Below are 12,360 nucleotides of genomic sequence, written 5' to 3' on the forward strand. Positions count from 1 at the left end.
AAAATAAAAAAAATAAATAATTAAAAAAAAAAAGGCAACACAACTCTACAGGCTATATGGTTAACATAAATCATTCCTACCACCAGAAGCCATAGGATAAATTCCCAAGTGCTGAATGTGGCATAATGCAGGCGGCATTTTCAACTTTCCTTTTAGCAAAGGAGCCCTTTCTTCAAATAGCACCATGCCACGCATTAAAGCTGACATTTGAGAGTAAGCGTGGAGCTGCTGTGGGTCACAAAAGGAAGCAGTATCTCAGACTGATGGTGAGAACGTGGTGACAACAAAAGGCCATCACCCATTATAAACGGGAACAGTGACTCCCTGGGGGGGTATGCTGGTCTTTCCTGAATTTTCTTAGAGGGAGGTGATCTACCCTGGGGAAGGCCCAGAATCCACATCAGGGTAGCTCAGGGAGGCTGCATGGCGCAGACCCTACTAGAAACCAGAAAGCCCTTCAGGCAGCATCTCTGCCTGTATCACTTGAAAATCAAGACCTATGAGGCAATTCAGCTTCCAAAAACCATGCTGTTTTGTTTGTTTGTTTGTTTTTTAAATTTTATTGGGAAACAGTGTTTTTCCAGGACCCATCAGCTCCAAGTCAGTCGTTGTTTTCAATCTAGTTGTGGAGGGTGTCGCTCACTGGCCCATGTGGGAATCAAAACCGGCGACCTGGGTGTTATGAGCTCCGCGCTCTAACCACTGAGCCAAGAGGCTGCCCCCAAAAACTTCATGTTTTTGTTACTTAAGCAATATTTATGAAACAAAGGAAAAATAAAATCTATTCTTTGCAACAGGGCACACCTTTGGGTCTGAACAATTTTAAGTCAAATGTCATTTAACTTTTTAAAAGTAAATAATTCAGGACTAAACCTTATGTTTCCTAAAATAAAATAAACTCACAACATACATTTACATATATATATAATATATATATATACACACACACACAATATATATACATATATACATACACACACACATCTATATCTAAATCTGTATCTGCATATCTATTTCTATACCATTCACCCACTACTATGAGTATTTACACACGGCCAGTCAATGTTTCGATTTGTTTTTCCTGGTTTGTTGATTTTCCAACATATCCCTGTCATCAATCTATTTCTCCACTTATCACTGTCCTACACATATGCACTAGAGCCCAAAGGTCCGAGATCTTATTCCCCATGCTTGGAGCTACATGCCCTCAGAGGCCCTTCCCCTTCAAAACCCACAGGCTTACTGCCCTACTGGTCCTCTCCTGCCCCTGCCCTGCCCAAGAGCAGCCGGTTTGGTTGGTGAGGCTGAGGATGCAAGCTGAGAGACCAGCAGTCAGAATGCAGGGCAGGAGATGATGAATGCAGACGGCGCAGGTGATGGGGAGGAGAAAGGAGGTGGGGGAGGGAGGTGGCCAACGGGAGGAGAGGTGGTACAATGAGAATGGCTTTCCTGGGCAGAGAAACTGGAGGGTGCAATCAGGATTAAGCAAGAGAGGACCAGGACAACCCTGCTCTCTAACTGACTCGATAACTGAACTAGGCTTGATCATAAAGCCTGGACGTTAACTTAAGGATATAGCCTGGGGATGTTTCTGTATCTTTTTTTTTTTTTTTTTAACACCTGCATTGTATCTTATCGTGCACATGAACTGAAATTTATTTAATGAAAGATGCTATTTCTGAAGAGGGGCTATTTCTGCCAGCAAAACACATACTGCTTGACTCTAGGGATGATTAGCACTATATACATGCAAAATGCATCACTTTCTTAAACACTAAAATCTGCACACGGTAAGCCTGTGTTCCCATTTGAAAGACGTTCCCATTTGAATGGAATCTCTAAGGCTAAGTGACCACTTACCTTGACTTTTTCCTTTAACCTTCCCAAGCGAATGTTGCCTTCTACGATTTTGTTGAGAACTTCATGCTTCTCACTTCCTAAACATAGGGCCTAAGGAGAAAGGTGAAAAGAAAAATAATGAGCTCTCAGTTTTACAGAAAAATTTAAAAGAACAAAAAGTTCTTCTGCAAAGAATATTACTACTCACAAGTAGTCTCCATTCTGCGACTTGTCCAGGCCCGACCCCCTTTGGCGCCCCGACCTAGATTCCCACTCCCTCTGTGAGGGCTGTGGCCGGAACTTGGGCCAACAGCCAAGGAGGGGTGAGAGCTCCAACAGCATGCTGGGAGCCCCTGCAGGGCACAAGGGGAATGTGAGAGGGTTAAGGGCTTCTAGTGGCTTCTCTAGTCTTATGGATTATACCATTCCTTCAATCATATGCAAGGAGTAAGTACCAAGATGCAAATAAACTTTAACTTGACTTATTCGAATAATTACAAAATTAAGGATAACTATGAATGCACAATGCCGTTCTCCAAACGTCACAGGCAGTATTTCCAAGATGGATGTCATTTGAAGCTGAATGAGGTACATTAATATCTACATGGGACGTGAACTACTATGCTCTATAAATTAGCTATTTCAAATAGTAAAATTAAAAAAAAAAACGTGAAAGTGAGCATTCCTTCTAAAGTAAGCTAGTAGTGGCAATTTGATTTCCAGAAAGGAAAAATAAAATAAAATAAAGAGAGTTAAATAATTTGCCACAGGCCACATGGAAAATACATCCTAAAGGCAGGATTAGAAATTAACATGCCAGTTATCAATAAATTAAGACACAAGGGGCTCTCACAAGGCCTGGGAGACCAGGACTGGGTAAGGTGGGGTTGTATAGCCCACAATCCCAGGACAGGGCAGAGGCAGCCAGTACCACCCCTGGACCCCACCTAGAGGGGCTGGCATTGGGGCTCCCAAGGGCAAGGACCCTGTAGGGCCAACAGGACAGCAGTACCTATGTGTACACAGACATCCCTCATGGTGGGTGGAGCCAGGGTGGGATGACAGCAGGTGCCCCCACACCTGAGGGGGTCTGAGGATTCTAAACTCAGGCCTGGCTTTCAGGCCATATTAACAAAGGTCAAAGCAGGAGGAGAAAACACAGTTCATCGACAGTCTTAGTTTGAAACTTTTAAGTGTTTGAACACATGGTATTTGGCCTCCATTTACATTTCCATCCTGGTCCCACAAATATGAGGGGTGGCCTAAGGGGGACCATCTGAGCGTCAGGAAGGATCTCAGCTTCACCATGGAAGCCTGAGCTGCTCTCTGGCCCACGTGGCCCTGCATCTTAGGGGAACCTGTGTGTCCTGCCCTGCAAATAAGATGGCTTTGCCTTTACAGTGGCACTGACACATGGAAGCCGGGTTCCCATGCATATTTGCTAGATGCACAGGTTCGTTTGGCACTTTGTGTTTTCCAACAAGCTTTCTTTTTTCCCTCTTACCCCAGTGGGTAAGCCCAGGAGGTAAAGCAGAAGGGGAAACAGGTCCTCAGCGCTGCTTTTAGAAAATGCCCGAGAGTCCAACACTTGGGTTGGGATAGGACTTCTCAGGAAAGAGACTACTGGGTCTGGAAGTCTGCATGCTTTGAAGCAGACTTAAAATGCCGTGTCAGTCAAAGGGCTTTTAAAAGACTCAGGGAAGGACTTAGAAATCACTGGTAACGTATAACCAGGCTTACCACACTTCACCAGCAACTAATATAAAAACATTTTTTTGGTAACATAAATGTAAGTACAGAATGGAATAACTCAAGACTGGCTCAATTAGCATTTCTTTTAGCACAAGATTAACATTTTCTCCCAAGAGCTGTGTACTATTTATATTTCCTCTTATATAAATGATGGTTAAAACCTATGTCCATTTTCCTATGGAGGAACTCAGTATCTTTCCAGCAAGTGGGAATAAGTCTGTGACACATCCTGACAGACTCTCCACACTTCATTCACCTTGGAGAAGGGCCGAGTTACTTCCAAGTTTGCCAATTTGACTCTTTCAGAACCCTGCAGGTCTCTCTTGTAATGACATCCATTAAACTGTTTCTTTTAACCCTACACTACCACAGATTTGCAACAGCGCTTAAATAAACATGTTTAAGTATACATAAGCAACGTGTGTTCAATGTAGAAGAATCATAAAATGCAGAGAAGTAAAACAATTTTGAAAAATCTCCTGAAAGTCCACCACTTGTACTATCTGTTACGTTTTGTCATAAATCCTATCAGACTTTTTTTCAATGCCTATGACTTGGCACAGTATCTGTCTTCTTTCACCGTACAATCTGTTGCAGACATCTTTGAAAAATCCATGTGGAGATGCCAAAAATCATGTCCATGGCATCACTGGTGCTGCCTGGGTCGTGCACCGTCATCTAGGACCCCTAATAACTTACTCAGTTCCCTTCCTCGGGATTGGTGCTATTAGAGACAAGGTGGGATGAATATCACTGTGCCTTTTAAACTATGTCCTCAGAAAGAACTCTATCTAACCTGTCTGTGATTCTTATGTTTTATCCTCAAACAGGGACTATTCTGTCAGCTTTACAGAGAGAATATAAAGGTGCAACTATGTGTGTAATAAACACCTGATGACTACTGTTCCTACTTAGCTAAATGGACTAAATTTCATTAGTTTACCTTCTAAAATATCATTTGCCATTATTTAAAAGTTTGGGTTATTCGCCTTTCAAAAATGTTTCTCCCCCATGGGTGAATGATAAAATTTTGGAGAATCTGAAAATTTGATGTTGAAATTTTAAAAGGTGAAGCTTTTTATGAGTAATTTTGTAAAAAAAAAAAAAAAAAAAACATAAATAAATAACTCTTAAAATTATGTTTTCATATTAATTTGCAGTGTATTTGAAATAACTGAGGAAACCTACCAAACACATAAAACTGTCACGTTCCTGGGTTAGATTCTCTGCCAAGTCAACAAGATTTGCCAGGTACTGGTGAGTAGATATTTCATCCTCCATGGCTCTTTCCACTTCTTTTTTGAGGACATCAATTTTCTTTTGAGATCGCCTATAGAATTCCCCCAAATGGTGGAATAAAAAACTTATTAGCCTGAATGGCTAGGGCACAGTATCTATATTATAAAAACAGCAAGTATGTTAGCATTTAAATGCTATTCTTCAGCAACCTAAATCTGTAAGTTTCAAGGTGAGGAAAGGTAACTGAACTTAATTTTAAGCCAAGCATAATTACTAACTTAAAGTCAAGTCAATAGGAACCACAAAATGCTTAACACAATTAATAGGTTAATTATATACTATTCTATTAATTTTTTTGGTTCATGTTCTAAAAGACTCTTTTGAAAAAGAAATTCAGTAACATCATAGTAGACTTTGGGGAAATGGTTAGGAAAGAATTTCTAGAGCTTTCAGAGTCTTCAGGTCATACATTACGACTATCAACCCTACGTGAGCTGTAGACATGAGAACTGTTGGTTAATGTTGGTCAACAGAAAAGCTTTTACTGTACTAATATTTTGATATTCAATAATGTCAATTATTTTCTTTTTTATAGCCAATATCAGGAAAAGAATATGCTTCAATTGTTTTTCTTTAATATTGAAAAAACAGGTTAAGAAAAAAATATATAGCTGCAGAAAGGCTGGGGAAAAAAAAGAAAGAAAAACACTATTTAAAAACCTATTTATTTTCTGTGCCCTTCTGAGTTCAGCTTCCAGTGCTTTGTTTCTGGCTGTCAGATCATTCTTTTCTAGCAACAGGCTCTTTCTCTGCACTTGCAGGACCGCCAGCTGTTCCGTCAACTCTTCCATCTCAGCACTTTCTTTCTCTTCTTCCTTCTGCAACTGGCTGATGGACAAAAACATCACAGGCTTGTATGCAATATGCTGAGGCGAAACTGAGGCAGCCATCGCTAGGCTAGTGATACATAGCCCAGCCCTCCAGCCCCTGGGTAGGTCATTTGGAAGCACTCTGAACAAACATCTCCCCATCCCAGCCCCTGGAGGACCTGGGATGTGGCTCCTAGAGGACAGGAGAGAGGGCACGGTTGGGTATACACTTCTTTGATGGTAATGACCTAACCCCCTCCCTTTTTTTTGCCCACAATTTTTGCTTATGGGGGTGGGTGTGGGGGAGTGGGGTTCTGTGTGTGTGTATGCTTATTTATACCCTATTCCTTTCAGAAATAATTTAAGACAGCTCAATTATTTTACATAGTAATAATTGCTCTCCTGAAAATTCTAATGCTAAAATAAATTTTGTATCAAACTAAAGTAATTGCATGTTTTTATGATAAAAGAAACCAAAGCACAAGGAGGGCATTATAACTTCCATATATAATTCTGGCAAAAGGATGTTCAAGAATAGAGCTACTTCTTCATTGGTCAATTTTCATGTATTAACCAGGACTGAACAGGTGGGGCCACACGCAGAGGCTGCCCAACATTCTAAGAGATGGGGATCTCTCTGCATATAAGGTGGGGTTTACTTCTTGGCTTGCTGGCTGGCTGGAGAACAAGGCTCTGACTGCATGTGTCAGGAATCTCCCTCACCTGTCATACAGGTCCAGCGGCTTCAGCCTGGGTTGGCTCCCTAAACACCCAGTCAGGAATCTTCCAGACAGTTTCCACTGCTTTCAAGTTTATTAGTTTTAGTTAGTCAAAGAGCAGAGGACATACGTAGACAAAAACCACAGACGTGAGGTTTGAAATAAACTCTTCTTTTAATTTATCGGTTTTCTTCTATGTCTTCTGTTTTGATTTTAGAATTTTATTTAAAAGTATTTTTTGCCAAAGTCACACACTCACCTGGTACCAAATCAACCAGTAAAGAAAAGTTCACAATGAAAAGCCACCAAAGACAATAGGAAATGTTGGGAAAGTGTTGGTGGGTGTGCACCGCCACCTTAGAGAGCAATATCTAGAAAAGGCATTTATTCTACAGCCCAACAATGCCACCTCTAGGTATTTATTTAGGGACAGCTGTATTTTACTTTAATAAAATATTTACCATTGGCACACTCAGACACCTATGCTAGTGTAGCTAAATGAGTCAGAAAAAGATGGAGCAACTTCTGTCTATTCTGCCTATAATAACATGCATGGTGATGCACTAACACTTGAAAAAACATTGAATCCTTACCTTTTTAATTCATTTACAACCGAAGCATGAACGTTCATGGCACTCTTGCCATCCAATTGTGTTTTCAGTTCTTGGCATTTGGTACGTAAACTTTCCAGTTGCTCCTTGTTCATAGTTAGCTCCTTTTCTTGGCTCTGTGTTTTAGTCTCCAGAAGCATTAGCTGCTTAGTCAGTTTAGAAACTGAAAAACATGGACAAAGACTTGGTACAGGAGACGTAATAACACGTGATTATTGATTACTAGGTCACAGGGAGAGCCAGCATATAAAAAAATTATCTTTTGGGGCGGCCGGATGGCACGGGCTCTGAACAACAGGGCTGCCGGTTCGATTCCCACATGGGCCAGTGAGCTGCGCCCCCTGCAACTAGATTGAAGACAATGAGCTGCAGCTGAGCTTCCGGAGGGGTGGCCGGATGGCTCAGTTGGTTAGAGTGTGAGCTCTCAACAACTTGCCGGTTCAATTCCCGCATAGGATGGTGGGCTGCGCCCCCGGCAACTAAAGATTGCAAATGGCAACTAGACTTGGAGCTGAGCTGCGCCCTCCACAACTAGATTGAAGGACAACGACTTGAAGCTGATGGGCCCTGGAGAAACACACTGTTCCCCAATATTCCCCAATAAAATTTATTTTAAAAAAAGTAGCTATAAAAAGACTAAAATATATATATATATATACATATATATATGTATATATATATACATATATATACATATATATGTATATATATATATATACATATATATATATATATATATGTATATATATATATATTTTAAAAATCTTTTGGAGATTCACAAATTAATACCAAAGGCCTTGTCCTTAGAAATTACTGTCCCTATATTAAGCATTCACTAAATATACACTTTCTTATTGAGGTTCAATATCTTGATATCATTGTTCTGTTTTGTTGTTTAAAGAGTTAGAAACTTTTTTAAAAATTTTATTGGGGAACAGTGTTTCTCAAGGGCCCATCAGCTCCAAGTCATTGTCTTTCAATCTGGTTGTGCAGGGAACAGCTCACTGGCCCATGTGGGAATCAAACCGGCAACCAGCGTTCAGAACTCATGCTCTAACCAACTGAGCCATCCAGCCGCCCAGATATTATTGTTAAACATAGTATTTAACAGGATATGATTCTAGTCTTCAAGGAAATAACTTTCCAAAGACTAAGGCCTTAAGTTCCATGCAGGAATGCTGTGAAGGAACTGATTAGAGTGCTGGGGCTACACATTAAATCAAAATCATACATTATATCAGGACCCTTGGTTTCAATTGGCCATATCTGATGTCCTTGAAAATCTTGCCTTTGTAGGGATAACATCATGCTGTATGTCTGCATGCCTGCAGTTCTCGGTGTTTATAGTGTTTGGCGGTGCTAGTGCTGGGTGGATAAACTCTATTTGGTAGTACAAACTAAGACCCAAATTTATTATTTTTCTTCCCTTTCCTCATTAAGTTTTTATGTCCTGCATCTAAAGTAAATCATAAATATTTCATCCTATGTAACATGGTAGCATGTAGTAATAGGATACCTCCTGGGCTACCTGTTGAAACTAGTACATAGAAGTATTATAGCATAAACCTTGACACTTGTACTTTATCAAAACATCAGTTGATAAAAATAAATAGCTGTTTTTGGGAAATGGGGAACTAACATAGGCAGCTGACTAAGCACATAGGCCGAACGGCTGACCCTGCTCCTCGTGACCAAAAGAACCACACCTGTTCAGATGTGCTGTTTGAGAAAATTAAACTCAGTAAATATGCTACTAATTTTACCTCTAATCTTGAAAGCAAAGACAGGAGGCTCAACAACACTCTCTGTCCTCGCCCCCGCCAATAACACCAGAGTAAGGGCAAATATTTCTGTGCCACGCAAAATCTAGGGGAGGCCCTATCAGGAGTAGGGAAGCCCATGGGGGAAACTCCTGCTGGACTCTGAGAGATGCTTGCCATTTTCCACACGACCTGGCTATCAGAAACAAGGGAAGTGCTAGCCTAGTAGCTTCGGCAACAGCAGAGGCTGGTGGTTAACTCTTCCTCAGTGTGGAGAGGGGAGTGGTTCAATGACGAGGTGCAGAAAGGGACACTGAAAGAAGGGGTTATATTGGCTCAGGCAAGACAACTCGTAGAATTTTGGCCTCCTATCTTATATTATTATTCTTCACTGGAAAAAAAAATCAGGAAAGCACAAGGAAAAAATGCCACTATTTTTTGCTCATAAATTTTGGATTTAATCGAAGTGGAACAAATGACTCTTAATCTGGGCCATTTCAAAGTCCACTGTCATATACTGTGAGGCACCTAGGGGCAGGGAGCGACTCACAGGAGAGGAGGTGCTCAGGAAGGTATCTGAGAGAGAATTAACCTCTGACAACATCCACAGCTCTGAAGGAAGGGCAAGAGCGCAGAGAAACTGTTTAGAGACCAAATGGTTCCACATATTTACTCATTCAATAAATATTCAGCTACAGATCCTTGTGTTGTTTCAAATATTCACCTCAGATGATTTGTCCCAGTTATATGACTCTATTTCCCCCAAAACCAGTTCTGCTGAGTCTAAAGCTGTCACAACTGATTCACAAAATATATAGAATCATTAGAGCAATACTGTGGAGTCTGAGGGAAAGCAATCAATGCATTATGGGTAATGGCTGGCTGTAAGATAAACAGCTGCATTTCAATAAAGAAGAATATATTCTAAAAAACATGATTTTCTCTATTTTCAATGTGAAGGAGGGGGTCTTGTCAGGAGCGGGGTGCAAGTGTAAAATGACACAATGACATCACAGCATTGTCATTACTTCCTGGAAAGACCACTCACCTTCCTGGAGACGCTCCTGGTGGGTGTCCTTGGCTTTTCTTTGCTGAGTCTCCAAGTGCTCTATCAACAACCTGTTTTCCTCTAAAACCAGTTCTGCCTGAGTCTGAAGCTGATGCCTATAATTGATTTACAAAATTAAATACTGCCGTTCAGGTACTGAATGCTTACAGAGATACTTGAGTACAAAGGAAAGCAATTGATGTGTTGTAGGTAATGAATATCTGGACATGTTTTAATGCTAAACATGTTATTCACAATTAATCTTGCCATTTGCATTAAATTGGGGGAAAGGACAGTAATGAAGTTTGAACTATGAACTTCTTCAGTGACTTTTTGAAATGTAAAATCTCAAATATATACTTAAGTAGAAAGAACACCCAGCTTGAACAATTATCAAATGGCCAGTCTTGTTTCATTTATGTAAACTCCCAATTCCCACACACAGTATATAATATTTTTAAAGAATTTATAAAGTTCCTATTTTAATTAAAAAGTACTCAGTTGTAATAAGTAGCATATTTGTCAAAAAAACAACAACACACCACATAGCTTTATTAAAAGCCTTTGGACAATTACTTAAACTGGACCAAGACTCCTCAGCCTAATTTCACTACGAGCAAACCCTTTCCTTACAGATGGTGCTAAGTGAATTCCAACTCCGCTTAACCTTCATGATTGCAAATTCTAATTGGAATGAGCTGAAAGGACCTTAGAAATCTAGATAAATGTTAACCATGCAACGTACACTATAAACCAGTAAACTGTCTCAATTTTCCACTTTAAATTCAAAAATGAGGTGGAAGTAGGAGAGAAACAAGATGAACGGAATCAAGCTATTATAGCCATTATTCATTCTGACAGTGGCTGTGCACTAGCTATCTCCTTGGCACCCTGGAGGTGTCCCTACCAGCTCCCCACACCCGTGGGAAGGAGACGGCTATCATCTGCCCAGGGGGGTCAGCTCCAGTCTCCTCACTCCTGCCTCGCACAGAGCAGCTCCACTTCATCTGTTTTATGTTTTGGACTTTCTCATAAGACATAGTTTTTTCCTCCCTCCCTCTCTTTTTTTCTTTCCTCTCTCCCTCCTTCTTTCTTCTTCTTACCTTCCCTACCTCCCTCCCTTCCTTCTTTTCTTTTTTAAATGAAAGGGATTCCCCATTCTTGTAAGAGTTGAAAACCTCAGATTTCGTTTAGCACAGACCGAGCCTGAGGTTGCCCAACTGGTCAGGGGGAGTTAGGAAAAGGAATGCGGAGAGTTTAGTCGCAGCCCAGAAGTTCATCGAACTTCACTTGGAGCTAAGGAGAAAGCTTCTCCTGTGTGACGTCAGTGTCACGCCTGAGGACCTGGCAGGCGTGTACTGTACCTCACACCTGTGCAGGTACAATGAGCAGCAGTCAAAGAGGTGCAGAGCAGGGCACAACTGTGAGGGGCTTCGGGAGTGGCTCCAGAGCCCAGACGGGACCCCTCGGCCAGCTGGAGGTCAGTCAACTCCACGGAAGTGGGGGGCCGAACCTCAACAGGCACCACAGACCTAACAGCTCCCTTCCCATGTCACAGGCCACCACACCACAGCCGGGTGCAAATTTCAAACCCCGATAAACACAGGATCGGGAAACACTGGACACGTGGGTTTAAAAGCAGGGTCTTTCTTCTCTTTAGTTCATGTATTTTTATTTTACGGAAAAAGTAAGGAGGTTTGACTTACAGCTATACACAAGGTTAGGGAAAGAATCTGAGATTCCAGGTTCTCACGAGGACTCCTGGAGGCACGTGAGGCTCAGTCTAACTGACCTGCTTTCCGGAGAACTACTCAAGGAGGGTTTGAAGGGGGACACACTAGGAAACCTGACAGAAGAAAATTCAAGTTCGACAGGGGAAGCCACACACAGTACAGTGAGACCCAGCAGCTGCCCAGATGGGTCCCAACGGATTCATCAGTGATCACAGTTAGGGAGGACCAGTCTACCCGTGAGGATGCTCTTGACTCGATTCCAAATTTCTGAATATCACATACGGAAAACACTTCATTTTTTTCAGTGATGTTAACACATTAAAAAAAAAACACCTATAACATCCCTCCCCAAGGCAAAAAAGATACATCTGCATAATTTTTGCTTTCTTACTCTTGTCTGGATATTGCCTTTAGACTTCTGAAGACATTTACTTTCTCGAATTCATCAAAAAAAGGCAGTTGTTGCTGCTGTATGGGTGAACAGGACATGGCCCCTGCCCTTGAGGAACTCACAAAGGAGAAGAGGGACACAGAAGTGTGGCACACAGGCAGGCGCTGCATGGCAGTTACCAGAACAGGGTGTGTTTAGGGTTATGTCAGAAACTGAGACAAGAAGGCAATTAACTCTACCTACAGGGAGAACTACCGACCAGTGTCTTGAGCGGGTCCCTAACGGATAGGTAGGAGTGCGGGAGGGGGCATTTCAGGGGAAGGGAGAAGCATTGACACCAGGACAGAAGTGAGGCAACACTCAGCTGTCAAGGAATGGAATCACAGAGCAGGGCTGAGG

At 41.6% G+C, this 12,360-nt stretch overlaps 1 protein-coding gene across 1 annotated transcript in view; it reads right to left on the reverse strand.

Annotated features, from left to right (window-relative positions):
- Window positions 1–12,360, reverse strand: part of CEP89 (centrosomal protein 89) — a 67,416-nt gene that overhangs the window by 21,351 nt on the left and 33,705 nt on the right. Inside the window, exons 13-17 of the mRNA XM_033128931.1 lie at window positions 9,838–9,953; window positions 7,012–7,192; window positions 5,551–5,718; window positions 4,780–4,921; window positions 1,861–1,950 (exon numbers count right to left, since the gene is read on the reverse strand). Coding sequence (XP_032984822.1) covers window positions 1,861–1,950; window positions 4,780–4,921; window positions 5,551–5,718; window positions 7,012–7,192; window positions 9,838–9,953 — 697 coding nt within the window. The remainder of the gene's footprint in view (window positions 1–1,860; window positions 1,951–4,779; window positions 4,922–5,550; window positions 5,719–7,011; window positions 7,193–9,837; window positions 9,954–12,360) is intronic.

Source organism: Rhinolophus ferrumequinum, chromosome 15 (assembly GCF_004115265.2).
Source record: "Rhinolophus ferrumequinum isolate MPI-CBG mRhiFer1 chromosome 15, mRhiFer1_v1.p, whole genome shotgun sequence".
NCBI classification, from domain to species: Eukaryota; Metazoa; Chordata; class Mammalia; order Chiroptera; family Rhinolophidae; genus Rhinolophus; species Rhinolophus ferrumequinum.